This window comes from Urocitellus parryii, chromosome 4 (genome assembly GCF_045843805.1).
Source record: "Urocitellus parryii isolate mUroPar1 chromosome 4, mUroPar1.hap1, whole genome shotgun sequence".
Lineage (NCBI taxonomy): Eukaryota > Metazoa > Chordata > Mammalia > Rodentia > Sciuridae > Urocitellus > Urocitellus parryii.
The window spans coordinates 117,891,988-117,914,151 of NC_135534.1; the positions used below are offsets into that span (position 1 = coordinate 117,891,988).

The following is a 22,164-nucleotide window of genomic DNA, read 5'->3' on the forward strand; positions in this document are numbered from 1 at the left end:
GGTCACCAAATCCAATTTGACCTGAGACACAAAAGTCATAGCTTCTGTGGACATGTTAGTCTCTTTATCTGAAATCAGAGACTTTGGTGTTTATCTAGCTTGGTCTTTATCTTCAGGAGTCAATCCAAGTTTCTAGAAGTAATCATAACAACCCTCCTTTGTTTATAATAACTGGGTGCAGTGGTGACATGATGTAAGCAGAAGAAAAAACAAAAGCCAAAGTGTGGATGATTTATATATATGAACCACACACTTACCTTCTTAATCATTATGACACTTTGATGCTAAAATTAGTTTTCATTACCTAACCAATACTGGCTAGTAACAAAGGGATCTACTTTAGGATAAAAAGCACAGAAAATGTCACTTCAAGACATGTTGTCTAAGTTTGAATCTAGATACTGTGCCTTCTCTTGTTCTTTTATTCTTCCCTCCCAACCCAGTAACTGCTAGTGATTCCTACAGAAGCATTTGCAAGTGAAGTCTGAAAAGTAAAGACATGTAGAGAAGTCCAGTTGTCAGATATCAAGCCAGTTCTCTGCATCCTGTTACATGCTTGTTTTCACTTCCAAGAAAACAGTGTCAAAATGGACTTTCAGACCAGAGACTGGTAAGAAGTGAGAGGGAGACAGCAAGAAGGCTCAGCAAGTCTGAGAATAGCTCAGTGTATCTGCTAAGGTGACTGTTGGTGTCCATGTTTTCTCAGCCATTTCAGAGCTATGTCTGCTTCCTTCACTGCTGCCACTGAGCCACATCCTGAAAAAGCTTCACTTAATAATGAGTTTCACTTGTTTCTTGCTTGACACCTAGATATTCTTTTTGGTTTAGATATGTGTGTGTGTATACACACACATACACACACACACACACACACACACATACATACACACACACACAGGTGAGGTTCAGGGTGTGGACATTATGTTTGGGGCAATGTCTCCCTCACTGCTTTTTTCCTGAGAAATCCTGTTTGTGTGTATCCATCTCTCTCAAGTGATGGGCATTTGTGTGCTCAAATTCACCCCATAATGGTTTCATTCTCTTATCCACAAAAGCAGTGTGAGCCAAAACTGCCCTATGATTTCTGGCATTTCCAGTGGAAAGGAAACAGAGGGGCCAAGTCATGGCAGAGCTTTCCCAGTTGGGCCTTAAACTACAAAAGCATCATGGTTTCCCTTCCTTCCCAATTACCAATCCTTCCCTGGTTCCTGTCCCCTTTCCTATCCAGAAGAGTTGACTAACCTTCCTCTCTTCATCATGGGAAAACACATCTTGCTCCACTGCAAGGGATAAACAGCAGGTGCTGAGGGTCTGTGGAAACTGAGGCTTGCCAGGGTAGCTTGGCTGAATGGGTTCCTGAAGACCGGCATCTCCAACTGCTTCCTCACCCAGTGAAGGGGTGAGATAATCATGTCATGGACATTTTTATAGCATAGCACTAGTACGTTTACTAGGCCTCATTCCAAACAAATCAATCAAAACTTACATTTTCCCAAGATCCCAGGTGAATGAATTGCAGCCATGTGGAAGTTTGATAAGCATTATTCTAACTTGCTAGACCTAGGCTCTGCAAATTATAATTCATGGGTCAAATCTGGTCAGCTACCTGTTTTTGTAAGTCAAATTTTACTGGAACACAGCTACACTTATTTGTTTGTGAATTGTCAATGGCTGTCTGCACACTACAATGGAAGAGCTAAGTAATAGAGACCAGATAGCCATGAAGGCTGAAACATTTACTCTCTAGTCCCTTAAAGAAAAATTTTGCTAGCTTCTGCTTTCTTCTGTCATGCCCTTCTGCTGTGATGTTCTGCCTCACCGTGGCTTAGAGCTGTGGAGTCAGCCATCTGTGGAAGGAGACTTCAGAAACTGGAAGCCAAAATAAACTTTTCCTCCTCTAAAGCAAACTAACAAACAAACAAGTTTGCTAGCTCTTATGTTATAGACTTCTTAAAAATGAAAATTTGATTTTATTTTTCTCTGTAACATAAAAGACAGCTTAGTATAGTGTATTATAGTGGTTATGTATTTAGGATCAGAGGTGGACTGACAAGCTTTTTGTCTAGGCTAACCCATTTCCTTCCAATGGACTGTGAGGATAGCTTATCTTTTAGGGGCAGGTGGAGCATGGGTGGGATCTCTTATATAACATGAAATGCAAGCAAGTTTTATGGGATGGAAGTGTCAAAGATTCCTTAGAATTTACTGTTATAGGAATTTTATGGTGTGTCAGGTTATCGTCCACCAACTTTGTGCTGCATCTGAGCCAGAACCGATAGTGAATTTAAAGCAATCTAAGTCTGCAGATACACATGAGGGGAAAGTATGGGGAAAGAAGGGTAGGTATACATGAGGGGAAACTATGGGGAAAGAAGGCTACCCGTCTCCACCTCACCAAAGTAGAATGGTCTTCACTGAAAGAGTCACAGGATCAGCTTTAAAGTGTCCTGCCAGACCCCTGCAATTCCACAAGCTACCCTGTTGTGAAAGTCTAGGGTGGAAGATGCTTCCAGAACTTTAAAGTCAAGTTACTGTCATAATCAACTTTAAGGACAGAAGGGGTCACGAATGATTATCTCATTCATTTCCTTGCCCTTTGGCAAGAGTAGCATACCTAAGCCTTACCATTACATCATAACATAACTACGGTTAGGAGCCACCAAAGGAGGTAAAAAGTAACATGGTTTCACAGGTTAGGAGCCACCAAAGGAGGTAAAAAGTAACATGGTTTCACAACTTTTTTCTACGAACAACTTTAATTGTGTGCTCGTTACCTACTTCAAAGTCTACAAGAACCCCGATGTTGGTTCTTGATGCCCCACCCCATTCTAATTGGTCTAATTCTTAAAGACTCTTTTTCTCCCAGTAAGAAGATTTCATGGTTCAGTGAAAACAGGGTACAAAGAGGCAAGTGTGATGCTAAAGGGCTGAGGGGTTAGCCATGATCTCCTGGTGGCACCCTGGAAACTTTTTTTCACCAGATATTCATGCACACTGAATGAGCGGCACTTTCCTTGTAACTCCATATGGTCCCTTTTCTACCGGCAATTCCTTTGAACTGTTCCATCTCTCTAGTGGACACTACAATCTGCTGGAGAACCTGTCCTCATTGCTTGGTTCTTAAAGTCTAATTAGATGATTAAGGAGCAGAAAGTTGAAACTAATTCCTGCAAGTATGCTAATATTATCTCTTCAGAGTAAAAACTTTCTGCTAAAGATGTATGAAGGAAGAACTCTCTACTCTCTGGGTTTCTGGGCATCCCCAATCATGGAGCAAGTACTTTCCCTTCTCTTTGGAAACATTGAGGCTGAATATATATATAATTTCCCATGTGATTTTGTTGAAGACAGAAGGAAGGTCACAAATCCAATAACTCAATGGCTTTTGGGCAGGGGGTTGGGAGGAAAGCTAATAAATAAAATCTGTGTTGCAAATCCCTTTCAGGAAAGGGTGTGAACGGTGGGGGTGGATTTACCAGAAGTTCTGGCAGTTTGCTTTGAAACCTTCTGGAGAGGAAAAGTGTGGCCACCCAAGGGAGCAGCATTCACAGCACCCTCCATTAGGCTGCTGTGCTGGACAACAGCCAATGAGTGAGAAGTCCCTTAAGAAATATTTTCCTTCCCTCTTCTTTTAGAATTGTTAGGAAACTAGGTAGGACCAGGGAATCTGGCTTTCAAGAGTGGCCCTGAATGAATTTTTAGTTTCCAGGTGGGAACAGAGAGCTCAGAAGATTGTTTTCTCTTCCAAGGATATCTGGCTTTAGTTTTTTCTTATTCTTTCCAGATCTTGATCATGTGTGTTCATGGATTGGGCACATGTATGTACAGGATCAGATTTCTGGCAGTCTTAGGGAGGAGGGCAAAAGGAGAAGCAAAAGGGGCTCATTCCTCTACTTCACAGCTTCCTTCTCCAAAGTACACAGGATCTACCACGAGCAACAATACAAACACCACACACACACACAAAAGCCATGGACATGAATATGCATGCAATTGTACATATACATCCTTGTCACCTGCTACAAATGGAGTGGGACTCATAGGAGAATTGAGCCACTGAAACCTAGGCCTTGTAAGGTGATTCCTGAGGTCCAGGCATCCTGATTGGTCTCTGGGCTAAGTCTCCTTTCTTAATCTGTGAAGATCATGTGAATAACCCCTAGTTAAGAGGAGACTCCCATCCTCTTGGGGATGCCTGGGGTATCTGAGGCAGAAGTGTTTGAGGCAGATTCCTCATCAGATGCACTGAGATTCAAGAATTCTATGATGATGTCTCCAAGGCAGTAAATCAAATGTCTGAAACAAATGGATAAAAGAACTTAGAGAAGAATCTGGCTCAGTCAAGAAACATAAGATCCTATTTGTGACATTTATTTTAGCTTCCCCCTTCACCCGTTACTGATAACTTTAAACTGCAGCATTTTGATAAAGTGTCTCCCAAGATGTTTACTGAACTACTAATAAGTGTTTGTTGAATTACTAAAAGCTACAACCATAATAATGGCAATAACAGTACTTGAGACTAGATTTTATAAATTGCCACTTCTTTTTACAGTAGCACATAAGACTATTCTTAAGAACTATAAGGGAAAATCCCTGTGATATCACATTACTAACTACTGCTTCTTCTTAAGATTAATAACTACAGATTTACAGGCTACCTTATAGACAGTGAGACAAAGTCAGGACTCTTGAGGAGTGGCAGCTGAAAGACACAATCTCATCTATTTCATATTAAGCAGAGACAACCCCTAATCTCAACACTGGTCAAGTTTTGCAGTGAGGCTAGGATTCTATGTTAAAAATCTATAATTCTATGTTAAAAATTCTAAGGGGAGCACAGCTACTCATACGCCCTTGACTGAAGAATAGACTTCCTCTTAGAGAAGGTTATCCTCTTTACTAAGTGTCCAGCTTCTGGAAGAATGCACAGGGAGCAGTGATGAAGGAAGGGAATGCCTGCCTCACCAGCCAGATTGCCCAATCAACTCTGAAAATCAATGGGGTAATAGATGTAGTAGCCAGATTGCCCTCACATCCAACTATTATGTATAATTATAAAGCACCAATAAAAATTAATAAAAATCATATGTGGCTTATAATGCATAGGCCAAGGTATGTTCTTGCAGTGTAAACATGGCTGGCAGATGGTGGAAAGAACTGTTAAGCACACTGGACGAGCCTGGAACAGGGTTTTAGCAGCTCATATGGAGTTCTGTGCTGAGTTCTTCCAAATACAAATGGGGGCTGGTCCCATAGTCACTTACTACCATGAAATGACCTGCTCAGAAGTCTGGATTTTACTTAATGTGTATGGAACCTGGACGTAGACTTTGCAGTCAGGTCCATAGCAAGTCTAGAATTTCATTCTCAATGTGGGCTTTAGAAACCCTGCATACCTCTGGGACCACAAACAGCCTGTGTTGATACTGGGTACACATGTTTTAGCCTACCTGTTGATGAGTGGCTGCTGTAATGACTCCAAGACTAGACTCCAGCTCAACTGGCATTTGTTCACCCCTAGGATTTCTATTAAATAATCTAGTGTGAAAAAAAAAGATAGAATTTTTTGTTACTACTGAAGTCTTAGGGTCTAAGGAGATTGTCTCCCCAGGATCTCTGCCATCTTAAAAAGATTCAGTAATTTAGGCATATCTCTAAACCATGTAGTTAAACCAAAATTTCCTAAAGTCAAGAAAAATAAGTTTCTTCAGTTAGGTGCCTAAATAAAAATAGGCCTCAAGAAATAATTTTATAACCTGCCACAAAAGAACAGGTATTACTTATGAGGTAATGGTTTAGGTTGGAGAAGAGATAAATAAGGGTAAATAAAACAGATTGTCTAGAGTTGCATTCACCACTGTCATCTAGTTACCACAGCCACAGGTGACAAGCTGCCTTTCCTGCCCTTTAAAATAACATAAAGGAAGAAAAAGACTTTCTTGGGTTTTGTCTCTACTTACTATTAAGGGCTCAATTTATGAAGTCTAAGTTTTTGTAGGACATATCATGTTCTTCCCTGGTCCCAAGATGCCATGAATTGGCAGAAAACCAAGTTTTCATCTGGTGGGAAGGGCACAGCTTCCTTAGACCTGCCCAAGGATTATGAATCCAAATACCTACAGGATTCTCCCCTAATATTTAGGGTGTGGCCATAGTGATCCATTTCACTGTTTTGTTATCACCTAAGTGAGGACTAAAAGAATCCCAGCCATGACCATTTTCCTATTAGTTGGCAAAATGGGTGGGTAGGGGGATCAATAGGTTTTTGAGTCTAGCTATGTTCAGAGCTCTTCTGAAAATGGGGAAGGATGTGGGGCAATGGTGGCAAAGCAGGATGGGAGGAAAAGAGCTCTCAATATAATTAATCTCTTTATCCAATTACCTGGCAGGACTCCCATCAGGCTCTGCAAAGCTTGCTTCTCAGTAGCCACTTTCTGTTCCTGAGTCCTTACAGGCCGCGGAAACTTGGGAAGAACTCCACCAGGCCAGATGGACTCCCGAAGAAGCCGGAGGTACTGCACCCAGTGCTGTGGACATGTGAGATTAGCTACCTGCACTTCTAGCCACCTATGATACAAAATAAAAGAAATCTCAGATTAACCTGGGGAAAAAAATGGTGCAGCAAGACAATGAACTGGATGTTTATATCTCCCTCCTAGATTATAATATTGAAATCCTAACCCTCAATGAGATGGTATTAGGAGGTGAGGACTCTGTGAATCGATTAGGTCATGGAGGAAGAGCCCTCATGATGTGATTAATGCCCTTATAAAAGAGGCCCAAGAGATCATGTGAGGACACAGGGGAAGACGGCAGTCTACGAATCAGGAAGTGGGTCTTTGCAAGATATAAAATTTGTTAGTGCCTTGATCTTGAACTTTCCAGCCTTCAGAACTGTATTAAATATACTTAGTTGTTTATAAGCCACTCAGTTTATAGCATTTTTTATAGTATCCCCAGTGGATTAAAATAGAATAAGTCATGTGAACAATTAGAATAGGACAAAGCAAAGTCACAACCAATGCTCAAAATCAAAACCAAGCCAATTCAACAATGGGGATTAAGAATTTGAAGTTGAGTAACAATAATAGTGTTATTTACTGATTCACTCTGAGCCACATGTTGTACAAGGGTTTTATAGAACAAACACTAAAAGGGCCTCAATCTTGAGTTAAGGTTGCATCTAACCTTTCCAGTAGGAATCATTAGAACCTTCTAAGTAACCTGTACACACAGCCTTCAGAGTTAAGGGTTTCGTGATTTTCACACAACAAACCCTTAACCTTCTTTCTTGTCACCCTGGCATGTCCAGTTGGTCTTCAAGTCCCTATGACCTATTTTGAGGAGTTTCTATACCTGCCCTCTCCTCTCAAGTAACAGAAGTCTGCCACTTTAACACTCCTTGTTTAGCTGTACCTCCTCCAGGAAGAGGTGCTCTCTTCCTGCTGAGACCTCTTCTAGTCCTTAGTGCTGGATCACAAGTTTGGAGCTAATATTTTACTTTAGAGTATGAATGATTTCTCATTTGTTTATATCTTTGCTTCTTCAACTCAATTGTAAGTGGCACAAGAGTTCTGTGTCTCCTACTTCATAAAAATTTCCCAAAATATTTTATGCTCAAAAATGTATGTTAACTGACAACTGTTTTCAGCATAATAAATACTTCCCTTTTTTTTCTTCCATATACCAAATCCAAAGTTTAACTAAAAACCTGGAAGGTGTCTCAACATTATTTGTTCCTGTATTTTTTTTCAGAGTGACATAATCACTAGCTGAGGTTTAAGACTGTCAAGGTCTCCTTAGTAGACCTGGTTAGAGGCTGGCATAGCTAAGCTGGTCATGGATGGACCTTCTACCACTTCTATTCATGTCCAGAAGTCTGTTTGGGACCATACCACATGGCAGCTCACACCATTGCTCCTATACCCAAATTACTTGTAACACATCCAAGAGCAGAGGGGGGTGCCAAGGCAAACTTTATTTAACCTCCACTCTGCCAGACAGTCTGCATTCCGCTCAAGCTGGGCATTCCAGTCCTGGGGGCTGCAATCCCCCAAGCCCAGGGCTCACAAATGATTCTAAGAATAGGAAGTCTGAAAGGTAATAGCAGGGCAGGAATGGCAGACATCGATGGAGATCAAGAGCGGCACAAAGCTGCTCTAACCCAAAATAGCCATCACGATCGTGTCTGTTATTATTAGGGCTGCATCTCCTTTTCACAGGGCTTTTCATTCAGCAAGCCTAAGCCTCCTGATGAGAGGGATCCAGTGGCAAGAATTCCTGTTCCTGTTTATAGAAGAGGGTCACCAGAGGGAGGAGGTTGTGATGACCTGATTAAGTTCTCTGCAGAGGATCAAGTGACCCAAGGACTCCCTTCTTCACCTCAAGCCACATACACTTCTGTGCCTTTCATGGAAGTGAACAATATGTACTAGGATGTCATCTAAGAGATCTATGAGACAGAGACAAAGTCTTGCTAATCAAAATCTTTGAGAAGCCTGGAGAATCAAAGAATAAGACACATTCAGACAGAATTAGTTCTAACTATACTTCATATTCACATATGCAAATAATAAGCCACTCTGCCAAAAATGCCTGTGATTCAAACTCTTCAAAGGTATCTCAGCATCTATCCATTCCTTCCTAGACTAAGCACATTATACAACAGCTAATCTGGGCATCAGTCATCTTTTGGGCATGCCTTACAAGATAGGAGCAGGATTCTTTTGAATTGGTATCACCTGGTGGGGACAGGACCTTGCACTGCATTATAGCAAGGATTTCCTTTTTATTCTCCTTCTATAGTGATTTGGCATCTTGTGCACATATGTTGAGTGCAAGATGAATTTTAGTATGTGGCAAAATGGTGAATTTATACAAATTTATAAGACAACTTATCAAACTCTAAGTGGGAATATTGGAAAGAAGCATCAAAGTCTGAAAAGGTAAAATCAAGCATCCAATGATAATGATGAATCAGTAAGTTAAATGAATTTGTGAGAGTTAACTGGGAGAACTAACCACAAAGAGAACTGAAACCTCCAAGTAAAATGCCAACTGCTAACAGAAGAAAGGCACTATCAAGGACTTCAAACTTGAAGCCCAGAGCTGGTCAACAGAAGGCCCTGAAAGTTGGCCCTAGGAATGTACGAAATAAGACTCACACAAACTGGCAGAAGTGAAACAAACTTTAGGTTTACAAAAGGTACAGAGGTTACAAAGTGGCTTCTGTTGACAAGGGGCTTCTGGGTGCCAGCTTTCCTTACTCTTTTCCATACCTTACAGACTACATGCTTGTACTACATGAGATTTAAACATTCACCCTCTTTCCAGAATTTTCTTGCCCAGGCCTTTTCTCCTCTTTCTTCTCCTCTCAGGAAGCAAAAACTTTCTCTGAGACATTGGGCTGAGTCCCAGGCAGCATGTGTAGAAGGCTAAGGGCAACAACTCTTTCTTGTGTACAAAATGCACAGCACTTATGAGGGCTGGTATATTATCCTGAAAACCAGACACTCCAGTCTAGAAAGAAAAACCACAAAGCCCAAACCAAGAAAATCACAACTACCTCTGCTCCTCATTTAATACAACTGCTAAAATTTGTGAGCCGTAACCACATATTTTATTATTACACATGATACTTTTCTAAAGTTATAAATGGCTAGATACAGGGATCTGTATAATTAGCCTTGTCTGACACCTACATAGGACTGAATGCCAATAGGTGCTTGCTAACAACAAAGAGGGTAGAATCTCTTCTCTCGTGTCCATACCTGTATTATATTCTATCGTTCTGCTCTAAAGTGAAGCACCATACATACCATCATTTCTTTATCTAACTTTATCAACTTCCTTAGTCCTATTGGGTTTGCTTAGAAATTGAGCAAGAGCAGAGAGAACAAACAGATTAGGCATAGGAGTGTTAGAAGAGAGACTGATCCCTTGACCCTTCCTTGTTACCTCCCTTCATCTTTCTAGTCCACACATTGTCTTTATATTTTTAGCATAGGAGTAGGAAGATAAAAAACAGATCTGTGTCCCTATAGCACTCTTAAAGCAAAAGGGATGAAACTGATGCACCACAGTAGCTTTTCAACATCAATTTCTGGAATCTGTTTGTATAGAAATCTAAAATTTCAAGGTGGATACACACATGTGTCCTTCCCACTGTTTATTATAAATTGGTTATAATAAGTCATTTACTAAATACAAATGTTGTTGTTTATGTAATTCAAGATGCATGAGGTAAATATGCTAAAATAAATATGGTAGATAATAACCTCAAATAGCATTGGTTTTATTTTCCATCACTATTCCAGTTCTGATATTTGATTTAGAGAGATATCTGTCATGCATTTTATCTTTATCCAAAGAAAAGAAGGGGAAAACCAGGTCTTTTATGTCAAGCCGTCTCTGAAAGACGTAGAGCATATGGCAGTCTTATTAGGGGGCCCAGAAATAACCAATAACATGTCAAAAAGCAACAGGCTGCCAAAGACATTTAAGAGTCTCTCTTATATCAGGCACAGACGGAGGATGTGGAGGATGAAGGCTTGCTATCACACCAGGAATGCATGTCTCCTCCATGCTCAAGGAAAACTGGTCTGAAATAGCTATAGATAGAGGAATGAATGAACCAGTGGCTAAAAATGAGACAGTTTAACAGCAGGGCTTATGATAACACTTCAAGGTTAGCAGAAGGTCATTTTCCATCAAAATAGCAGAATCAAATTTCATAAGTAATGGGAGAACACTCTAAAGATGATGTCTAATCCAGTTAGCCAAATTTACTTTTCTTCTTTTCAAGTGTGCTGCCATGACTAAGTGAGGAAGGGACCTGAATAAATGGTTTAATAGGAAAGAGACTGGGAAAATAGTGAATCATAAAATAGAAAACCTATCAATAGTCAAAAAAATATCTGGTGCATTCTCAATGAAAGAAAATGACAAGTTCATTCCTGATGGCATATTTATTCACTGGGTTGAACCTCAGAGAAAACCCAAAGGTTGTTATGCTCAAACTTCATCCTAAGCTAACAACTACAATTTAAAGAAAAAGAGACAGAAAAGGATGAGGAGGTTAAAACTGATCTTGAATGGCTCCTTCTTGTGTTTATGGACAGCTTCTATTATTCCAAATAGACCTAGAGTAGATTACAAGTGTTGACTCATTTTATGATCCCTGTAACAGGGTTTTTGATCTTGGTACTATGGATGCTTTGAACTGCTAATTCTTTGTTGTGGAGTCAGGGGCTGTTCTATGCATTGTAAAATGTTTAGTGCACCCCTTCTCCTCTAGACTCCTAAGTAGATGCTAGCTGTGAAAGTCAAAAATATCTCCAGACATTGCAACGTGTCTCCTGAGAATGAAATGGCATCATCTGAGAATCACTGCCTTCAGTGTAGGGTCTTTTGGATCCATGTATCAGGGTACTCTTACAGACATTTTAAACTTTGTAGTTACACAACAATATTCCTCAAATTGTGGACATGATTGGAAGTTACTTGTGGCAATATTTTAAGAAATCGAAATACAAACAGATTAGAATAGAAAATATATGAGAATTACATGTATATGTGTGTGTGTGTGTGTTTGTATGTGTGTGTGTGTGTGTATATATCTCAGATATGTGCGTAGGTATATCCATATACATGGTTGTACTTATGCATGTGTTCATGACAGGATTCAAAGTCAAATTTATTTCTTACTCTGGATTGAAGTTTTCAAAAAAAGTCCGGAAAACACTAATATAGTATAAAGGATTAGGAGTTCTGAGAGAAGGGAAACACTGGCCACCTCCACCCACCCAAGTACCCTATAAAAGGTTTACAATGGTAATCACCATAAACATTGTGATCCGTACCCCTGGTCTTGCATATTACTTTGAGTATTGGCTCAATCACTTAGGAGCCCCAATCTATAGGGTAGGAGAAAAAGCAGGTCTTGAGGGGGAGACAGTGTGGATTTAGGGCATTTCCCATTAAACAAATTGTTTTTGTCAATTTCACACCTGATAAAAGTTACTTTTCTTCCCTCTATTCCTTTCCCAGGCCTCTGTCTTCCTGCCATGGCCCCTTGTATTTACAGACAGTTCCTGTTGTCACTTCTTAGTCCTAGACTTCTGGGTCCCATAACCAGCCAGACCCAAGTTACTCAGCTGTGTCTGAGAAAGTTCAACATTGCTGCCCTCTGACTGTGTATCTAGGTCACCATCCTTTCCTGCTCTGTGTAGAAGAAGAATGAGGAGGAAATAAACTCCGAGGATATGGAACTCCAGCTTCTTTCTCCAAATAACTATTGTGACATCTAAAATGGCTCACAGAGTATTCACAATTTCTTCTTGGATCTTTGCTTTCATGTTTTAAATCATGGATCCACCTCTTTGAAACATGTCCACCAAGAGAAGAACTTAACCCTGCCTGACCACCACAATTTTAAAAATCTGAGTTCTATACTTTTATATCCAGGAACAAGCATTTTTTTATTTTGATTAGTAATGTATAAGTCATAGTTGTGAGACTAATATGCATTATAAATTTGAAGATTCTTATTCAAAGAAGCAACTTCAAGAAATCATTTATTGAACCTTAGAGATTATTTTTTCCAAATTCACCAATTCTATACATGTAAACACTGAGAACCAATAAAGAGCATTTCATATCAAGTGGCTTATAGACACAACTTGAGAGTTGGAAGAAGGCTTAGAGGTTATCTATCTAATCTCCTCCAAAGCAGAAATTCCCTCTGTAAATACTGAGGCACAGACAAGGGCTTTGGCTTGTGAATCCCAAAGCTTGTACTTCTATCCTACTTCTGCCACCCATTAGAGTGTGACACTGGGAAGTTTCAAAATTTCTGAAAAAGATAACTACAGTTCCATAGAAATGCTTCTTAAATATTGGGAACCCAAATCCACTTCCTTGTGAATTATAGTCATTAGTCCTAGTAGTTCCATCATGTGGAGTTAACAGATGGTAGATCAAATCTTTCCATAAGACAGAACTTTGCATTTCTAAATTCATCTATTATGTATCTCTTAAATCTCTTCTACAACTTATATACCCTTGATTCTGCCAACCTCCGAGTTGGACACCCAGTAGATACTCAGTAAATGTTTGATGAATGTAAGAGAGAAATAAACCATTCCTCATCCTGGTTCCACCCTCTGGGTGGATTCTGCTTTGTTTTTTTCTCTCTTAAAATAGAGCACCCAGAACTACACAGCCCTGAGATGTGACCTGACCAGCAAGGGCAAAGGAGATTAGTGCTCTCCTTGATCTAGATGCTATTCTTCTATTAAGACATCTAAGACTGTGCTGTGCTGGTTTTTTGACATATACAAAAAAATACTGACTCATACTGGATTTGCAGTCAACTAAAACCCTAAGTCCAGATACTTATAAAAAAATTCACATGTCCCTTGTTTATGCCTATCTTGCACTCTTTATTTGTGTAATTAAAAAAATGTGAATTCTGGTTTATAATGTTTGTTTTAACCAAATTTCATTCTGTGGTTTTAGATTATCATTCAAAATATTTTTGAATCTTGTCTTTTGTCATCTAGAATATAAATTATTTCTCTAAGATTAGAGTTACTTTCAAAGCTACTAATGAAAAAATTGAACAAGATAAAAACAAGAGCAATGTTCTATCATTAGACGTTTCTTTCCAATTTGACATCAATTTAAAAACAGTTCAACTAGCCACTAATCACTTAAAAGTACTATTATTGTCTATGTCACACATGTCAATTTTGTCTATACGCATCTTATGGCAAAAGCTTGTTGAAATCCATACAAAATGTAACTATCATTGTAGTCCTTTCATTTAAAGGCCTCATAATCCCATCAAAGACACAAACCATTCTAAATCAGGCAGGACACACTCCATACTGCTTTCTGGAGCTTGTTATTGCCTTTCCTGAGTGTGTAAAAAAGATCTATTTCCTAATCTGCTTCAGAAATTTCCAGAGATAAATGTCAGGGTTCACAACCTTTATCCATTTTTTAAAAGGCAAGATGTTTGTTTAATACCAAGCCATTTCTAGCATTGCCTCTCAATGATCTTATTCATAAATATAAATTCTTTCAGTTTCATGAAATAAAATTTATTTAGGCCCGGTACATGAACTGGAAAACACATTAAATGCTCTCTTATTATTTTCATTCCTATTTTAGTCTTCAATTCTACTTTAATCAGGCTTATTTAATTCTTGTTAGAACCTTCTCCTTAACAAACAAAAAACCAAACCAAACCAAACCAAACAACAACAAAAAAAACACAAAACCAGACTAAAGCAGAAATTAAATAGCCTAGCAAATAATAGACTAATTCGTTTTTTGTTGAATGAATGCTTTCTCATGTATCCCAAACAATTTACCTTTTGTAGTTGTTACTGTTGCTGTTGCTCTTTTTAAAAAAGTCTTTCCCCCTAATATTTATCTACAACTTCAGTTCCTTCTGAGTTTAAGTTTACCAGACTCCATTCTTATCGGTGCTACTCTATGTGTCCCTCTCTATTTTTTAATGTATGTTCATGTACAATCTGATCTTAGTTAACTATCCTGGTTTCACTTGGTACTGATTCTTTTTTTTTTTCCTCATTGGAATCATGTGTTTAATTTGCTTATTCATTTATTAAACATATATTGGTTGAGCGCCTTATAAGTATCAAAAGAATATGACTGTAAGGTTTTAAGGGTAGTAATCTGACTTAACTCATTCTGATATCTCCTTCTGCATTACTGCCAATCACACAATAAATCATTAAGTATTTACTGAATGAATCATCCTGTTCCAAAAGTTTCAGGGATACTTCTGGGGTTAAAATTTTATGTTCTTTTGTTACTATAATATATAAAGCAGTATTTTTTAAATCTCATTCTCTATGCTCTCCTGGGAATTTTAGTACCTTTTTGTCCACCTTTGCTTTCCTTTCTGAATCAGCTATTTTCCACAATTTCTAGTTTTTAACATTATCTAAAATTGGCTTCCACTATTCCCTTTTCATTGGACTGAAGGGTCTCCTGCAGAGCATATTCTTTCTACTATTCCTCAGTTGGACTCTCTTTGGAGTCTGGAGTCTACCATATGAGTTATCATATGATATAGCTTTTTCAGGTGTCACTGTTTATTTTTTTCAGAAATCAAAGTAGATAATTATTGATTTACTAGCCAATAAGGGACTTTTAATCATAACCTGGATATACTGTTCAAAACACACTATTCTATCCTAATAATTATGCTTCTTAATTTACAGGGTAGAAAACTACGTATGAATTGTTCTTGATTTCTCTTTTCCCCAACCTTTATCCAATGCTAGAGAATCAATGCAATAGGTATTATATCTGGTTGGTTCTATCTTCTCAGTATCTCACGAATTCATCATCCCTTTTACCATCCCTATAGCAGTGACCTCAGCTAAGTTCCTCCTGTCTTGTCATTTCTATCAATGCAACTCCTTCCCAATTTTTCTCCTTGGCCCCAACTTTATCGCTAATGAATCCTCTACAGCATTATTTAAGTGATTTTTTTCTAAATTGCAAATGTGATCACATTGTCACTGTATGTTCTGTAAATTGTTTCCCATCAAATGGGGGACAGGTGCTATATTCTTCAATGACTCACAGGGTTCTAAATGAATCAGTTTAATCACATTAAACCCTACAGTGTTATCTTCAGCTAGTCTTTTTACACACTGTATATTCCTAAGCATACCTAACTTCTTTAGTACCACAGATATATTGTTCTACCACTGTTCTGCCTTGAATGCTCTATTCCTCAATGTCTACTGTAAATACCCTTCACTTTTAGAAGTTATTAACATATGTTAATATTGTACATAATATTATTGGGGGTACAGTGGTATTTCCATACATGCTGATAGCATGCACTTATCAAATCCAACTTGTTTTCCATCCTCCCCCGACACACTTCCCAATCTCTAGTAATCATTATTCTACTTTCAGGTCAACTGTTTTAGCTTCTACATATGAGAGATAGTATGCAGTACTGTCTTTCTACGGCTGGCTATTTCACTTAACATAATGTCCTCTAGTTCCATTCATTTTGCTGTAAATGATAGGATTAAATTCTTCCTTATGGCTGAATAATACTCCATTGCATATATATACCACATTTTCTAAAATCCTTTCATCTGTTGATGGGCACCTAGATTGATCCCATATCTTAGATATTGAAATAGTGCTGTAATGAACACAGGCATGCAACTATTTCTTTATAATGCTGATTTCACCTATTTTGTAGATATCCCCAGGAGTGGGGTAGCTGGATCACATGATAGTTCTATATTTTGTTTTTTGAGGAACCTCCAAACCTCTATAATGGCTGTAACTAATTTATAGCATATATAATGCCATTATAGCATATATAATGGCATCAATAGCATATAAGACTACTTCTTTCTCTATATCCTCCACCAGCAAATGTTTTTTTGTGTGTGTGTGTTTATTTATTTATTTGTGGTAATAGCCACTCTAATATCTCCTTAATCTTTAAGTGCTTTTCTGATGTCATCTGCTCTGTAAGCCTTTTTGGGGCCCCTCACAATTGATTACTTGATCCTTTCAGACTCACACAGACAGTTCTTTTTGAAGCCTCAAGTTTACACTAGAATTTCTTGTTAAATTTTCACTTCCAACTGGATATTAAACTGCCAAAGGTACAAATTTGGGGTTTCTTTTCTTTTTTTTTTAAATCACTTTTTAAAAATCTCAGTTTTTAAATCAGGAAAAAAGTGATCTCAATTATTGATGTTTATGAATGAGGACAATGGTAGATTTAAAAGACTATGGACAAGATGCAAATACTTTGTGTTTGGCATTCATATGTATTTATATAAAGATTTCACAATAAACTTTAGATTCTTTCCTAATGATCTTTGTTTAAGCTAATAATAATACTAAACTGTGGGCCAATCCACCAGCTGCAGGGTGAATGTTTTAAAGAGTATGCTGAGTAGTAAGTCAGCTGACCTAGAATGAAGAATTCATTATGAGTAATCCATGTAATAGGCAATTCACACCTAGTTATGCATTCCTCTGGAAGCAAAGAGAGGTGGAAGGCAAGGGAGTGGGTCAGTCATGCTTCCTTTCTGGCACACTATAAATCCTAGAGAAGAGAGACAGCTGCCAGCAGCCTATGTTTTTGTTGGTTTTCCTGGCAAACAGGTCTAGAGGACAGAAGAGAATGAAAGTCAAACAAAAGCAAAGGGGGTTATGTTGACTATAAGTCACACTTGTATTTTGGGAGGTGACTCTAATGGATGGAACATTATCCAATTGATTCCAAACCATTATTTGAAACAAGTTAGAAGAAAAGAAGAAAGACCATAGCAGGATGTGGGGAAAAAGACCAAAATCAAAGGTCAAGCTACCTTTCTAACAAATACAGAATAAAAGGGAGACATTTGAAGATTCTGTGTTCTTGGGATAAATATGATTAATTACAAAGGGAGATCTCTAAATATTTGTTTAGATTTGAGTGACACCCTTGGGATTCCAATTTAAAAGTTTACTGTACAAATCTAGTATGTCCCTTAAGACTTTTAAATAACCTTTTTTCTGTGCCATACCATCTTGCTATCAATGCACTATAGTCCAGATTGGAGAAAATTAGGGCTGATAGAATTTACAATTAGCATGGAAAAGCCACAAACACCTTTGAGCCTTGTCTTTTTGTCATCTAGAATATAAATTATTCCTTCACCACTGACAAGTTGAATGAACTGAATTCTGGCTCCCTTCTTTAAAAAATGGGTTAATTGAGTGCCTGCAAGGTAGGCGAACCTGCGACCCACGGGCAGGTCAGGCCCAGCAACCTGCCGAGTGACAGAGCTGCCACACGCGCCTGCAGCGAACTCGGACCTGCGATCCACCAGCAGGACAGGTCCAGCGGCCTGCTGAGGGGCAGGCCCGTCCCCTCCCCCAGTGCCTGCAAGGTAGGCGGACCTGCGACCCATCGGGAGGTTAGGCCCACCAACCTGCGGAGTGACAGAGGTGCCCCTCGCGCCTGCTGGGTAGGCGGACCTTCGACCGACCAGCAGAGCAGACCTAGGGCCCGCCAGCGTGGTAGACGGATCACACCAATTGGAGGAGGATCACAGCCACTACCTGCCCTGCAAGGGAGATTTTTCAACTATACAAGAGCAATATAAATAAATAGAGGGAAAATTTCAAAAACACAACAGTTTCACCAAGCAGAAAGAAATGCCAGCAGTATGAAAAGACAAGGAAAGAAAGGACCACAGGCAATGCAGGTCAACTCAACTTTAGAAGAGGTAATAGCTGCAACAGATGGAATGTCAGATAGAGAGGTCAGGATATACATGCTTCAGATGATCTGGAGTCTCAAGGAAGACATGAGACAGCAAAATCAGACAATGAAAGATCACATTGACAAGGAACTACATAAACAAATCCAGGAAGTAAAAGATCAATTTCACAGGGAGATAGAGGTAATAAAAAACAAACAAATAGAAATCCTAGAAATGCAGGAAGCAATAAACCAACTTAAAAACTCAATTGAGAATACTACCAGCAGAGTGGATCACTTAGAAGATAGAACATCAGACAATGAAGACAGAGTATTTCAACTTGAAAAGAACATAGACAGCTCAGCAAGTCTGCTAAGAAACCATGAGCAGAACATCCAAGAACTATGGGATAATATCAAAAGACCAAACTTAAGAGTCATTGGGATACAGGAAGGCACAGAGCTCCAAACCAAAGGAATAAACAATCTATTCAGTGAAATAATACGAGAAAACTTCCCAGAATTGAAGAATGAGACAGAATCCCAAATCCTAAAAGCCTACAGGACGCCGAATATGCAAAATCATAAGAGATCCACACCTAGACACATTATAATGAAGATGTCCAACATACAGAATAAGGAGAGAATTTTAAAAGCTACAAGAGAAAGGAAGCAGATTACATTTAGGGGTAAACCAATCAGGATAACAGCTGATCTCTCAACACAGACTCTAAAAGCTAGAAGATCCTGGAATAACATATTTCAAACGCTAAAAGAAAATGGGTTCCAACCAAGAATCGTGTATCCGGCGAAATTAAGCTTCAGGATGGAAGATGAAATTAAAACATTCCACGATAAACAAAAGTTAAAAGAATTTGCAGCTAGAAAACCATCTCTTCAAAAAATCCTTGGCAAAACACTACAGGAAGAGGAAATGGAAAACAACAATGAAAACCAACAGTGGGAGGTAGGACAGTAAAAGGGGGAAAATAATCAAAGAGGAAAACAAATCAGGTTTAGTAGCATTAATAAACAAATATGGCTGGAAGAACAAACCATATCTCAATAATAACCCTAAATGTTAATGGCTTAAACTCACCAATTAAGAGACACAGGCTAGTTGAATGGATCACAAAACAAGACCCAACAATATGCTGCCTACAGGAGACGCATTTGATAGGAAAAGATATACATAGACTGAAGGTGAAAGGTTGGGAAAAATCATATCACTCATATGGACTGCGGAAACAAGCGGGAGTGTCCATACTCATATCAAATAAAATAGATTTCAAGCCAAAGTTAATCAAAAGGGATAAAGAGGGACACTACATACTGCTCAAGGGAACCATACACCAACAATCATAAATATATATGCCCCAAACAACGGTGCTGCTATGTTCATCAAGCAAACTCTTCTCAAGTTCAAGAGTCTAATAGACCACCATACAATAATCATGGGAGACTTCAACACACCTCTCTCACCACTGGACAGATCTTCCAAACAAAAGTTGAATAAGGAAACTATAGAATTCAATAACACAATTAACAACCTAGACTTAATTGACATATATAGAATATACCACCCAACATCAAGCAGCTACACTTTTTTCTTAGCAGCACATGGATCCTTCTCAAAAATAGATCATATATTATGTCAAAGGGCAACTCTTAGACAATATAAAGGAGTAGAGATAATACCATGCATCTTATCTGATCATAATGGAATGAAACTGGAAATCAACGATAAAAGAAGGAAGGAAAAATCATGCATCACTTGGAGAATGAACAATAGGTTACTGAATGATCAATGGGTTTTAGAAGACATCAAGGAGGAAATTAAAAAATTCTTAGAGTTAAATGAAAACACAGACACAACATATCGGAATCTATGGGACACATTGAAAGCAGTTCTAAGAGGAAAATTCATTGCTTGGAGTTCATTCCTTAAAAAAAGAAAAAACCAACAAATAAACGATCTCATACTTCATCTCAAAATCCTAGAACAAGAAGAGCAAAACAACAGCAAAAGAAGTAGAAGGCAAGAAATAATTAAAATCAGAGCTGAAATTAATGAAATCGAAACAAAAGAAACAATTGAAAAAATTGACAAAACTAAAAGTTGGTTCTTTGAAAAAATAAATAAAATTGACAGACCCTTAGCCATGCTAGCGAAGAGAAGAAGAGAGAGAACTCAAATTACTAGCATACGGGATGAAAAAGGCAAGATCACAACAGACACTTCAGAAATACAGAAGATAATCAGAAATTATTTTGAATCCTTATACTCCAATAAAATAGAAGATAGTGAAGGCATCGATAAATTTCTTAAGTCATTTAATCTGCCCAGATTGAGTCAGGAGGATATAGACAACCTAAACAGACAAATATCAATTGAGGAAATAGAAGAAACCATCAAAAGATTACCATCTAAGAAAAGCCCAGGACCGGATGGGTATACAGCAGAGTTTTACAAAACCTTTAAAGAGGAACGAATACCAATACTTTTCAAGCTATTTTAGGAAATAGAAAAAGAGGGAGAACTTCCAAATTCATTCTACGAGGCCAACAACACCCTGATTCCGAAACCAGACAAAGACACTTCAAAGAAAGAAAACTACAGACCAATATCTCTAATGAATCTAGATGCAAAAATCCTCAATAAAATTCTGGCGAATCGGATACAAAAACATACCAAAAATATTGTGCACCATGATCAAGTAGGATTCATCCCTGGGATGCAAGGCTGGTTCAATATACGGAAATCAATAAATGTTATTCACCACATCAATAGACTTAAAAATAAGAACCATATGATCATCTCGATAGATGCGGAAAAAGCATTCGACAAAGTACAGCATCCCTTTATGTTCAAAACTCTCGAAAAACTAGGGATAACAGGAACATACCTCAACATTGTAAAAGCAATTTATGCTAAGCCTCAGGCTAGCATCATTCTGAATGGAGAAAAATTGAAGGCATTCCCTCTAAAATCTGGTACAAGACAGGGATGCCCTCTCTCACCACTTCTGTTCAACATAGTTCTCAAAACACTGGCCAGAGCAATTAGACAGACGAAAGAAATTAAAGGCATAAAAATAGGAAAAGAAGAACTTAAATTATCACTATTTGCAGATGACATGATTCTATACCTAGCAGACCCAAAAGGGTCTACAAAGAAACTATTAGAGATAATAAATGAATTCAGCAAAGTGGCAGGTTATAAAATCAACACGTATAAATCAAAGGCATTCCTGTATATCAGCGACAAATCCTCTGAAATGGAAACGAGGACAACCACTCTGTTCACAATATCCTCAAAAAGAATAAAATACTTGGGAATCAACCTAACAAAAGAGGTGAAAGACTTATACAATGAAAACTACAGAACCCTAAAGAGAGAAATTGAAGAAGACCTTAGAAGATGGAAAAATATACCCTGTTCATGGATAGGCAGAACTAACATCATCAAAATGGCGATATTACCAAAAGTTCTCTATAGGTTTAATGCAATGCCAATCCAAATCCCAAAGGCATTTCTTGTAGAAATAGAGAAAGCAATCATGAAATTCATATGGAAGAATAAAAGACCCAGAATAGCAAAAACAATACTAAGCAGGAAGTGTGAATCAGGTGGTATAGCGATTCCAGATTTCAAACTATACTACAGAGTAATAGTAACAAAAACAGCATGGTACTGGTACCAAAACAGGCGTGTGGACCAACGGTACAGAATAGAGGACACAGAAACCAACCCACAAAACTACAACTTTCTTATATTTAATAAAGGGGCTAAAAGCATGCAATGGAGGAAAGATAGCATCTTCAACAAATGGTGCTGGGAAAACTGGAAATCCATATGCAACAAAATGAAACTGTATCCCTTTCTCTCG

General features: G+C 38.3%; 1 protein-coding gene across 2 annotated transcripts in view; it reads right to left on the reverse strand.

The window, feature by feature from the left end:
• Positions 1-3,975: 3,975 nt before the first annotated feature.
• Snx19 (sorting nexin 19) overlaps positions 3,976-22,164 on the reverse strand; it is a 42,969-nt gene continuing 24,780 nt past the window's right edge. For both annotated transcript variants that reach the window (XM_026392439.1, XM_026392437.2), the window contains exons 9-11: positions 6,386-6,570; positions 5,454-5,541; positions 3,976-4,296 (exon numbers count right to left, since the gene is read on the reverse strand). In XM_026392439.1, the coding sequence (XP_026248224.1) occupies positions 4,164-4,296; positions 5,454-5,541; positions 6,386-6,570 (406 nt within the window). In that variant the 3' untranslated portion in view covers positions 3,976-4,163. The remainder of the gene's footprint in view (positions 4,297-5,453; positions 5,542-6,385; positions 6,571-22,164) is intronic.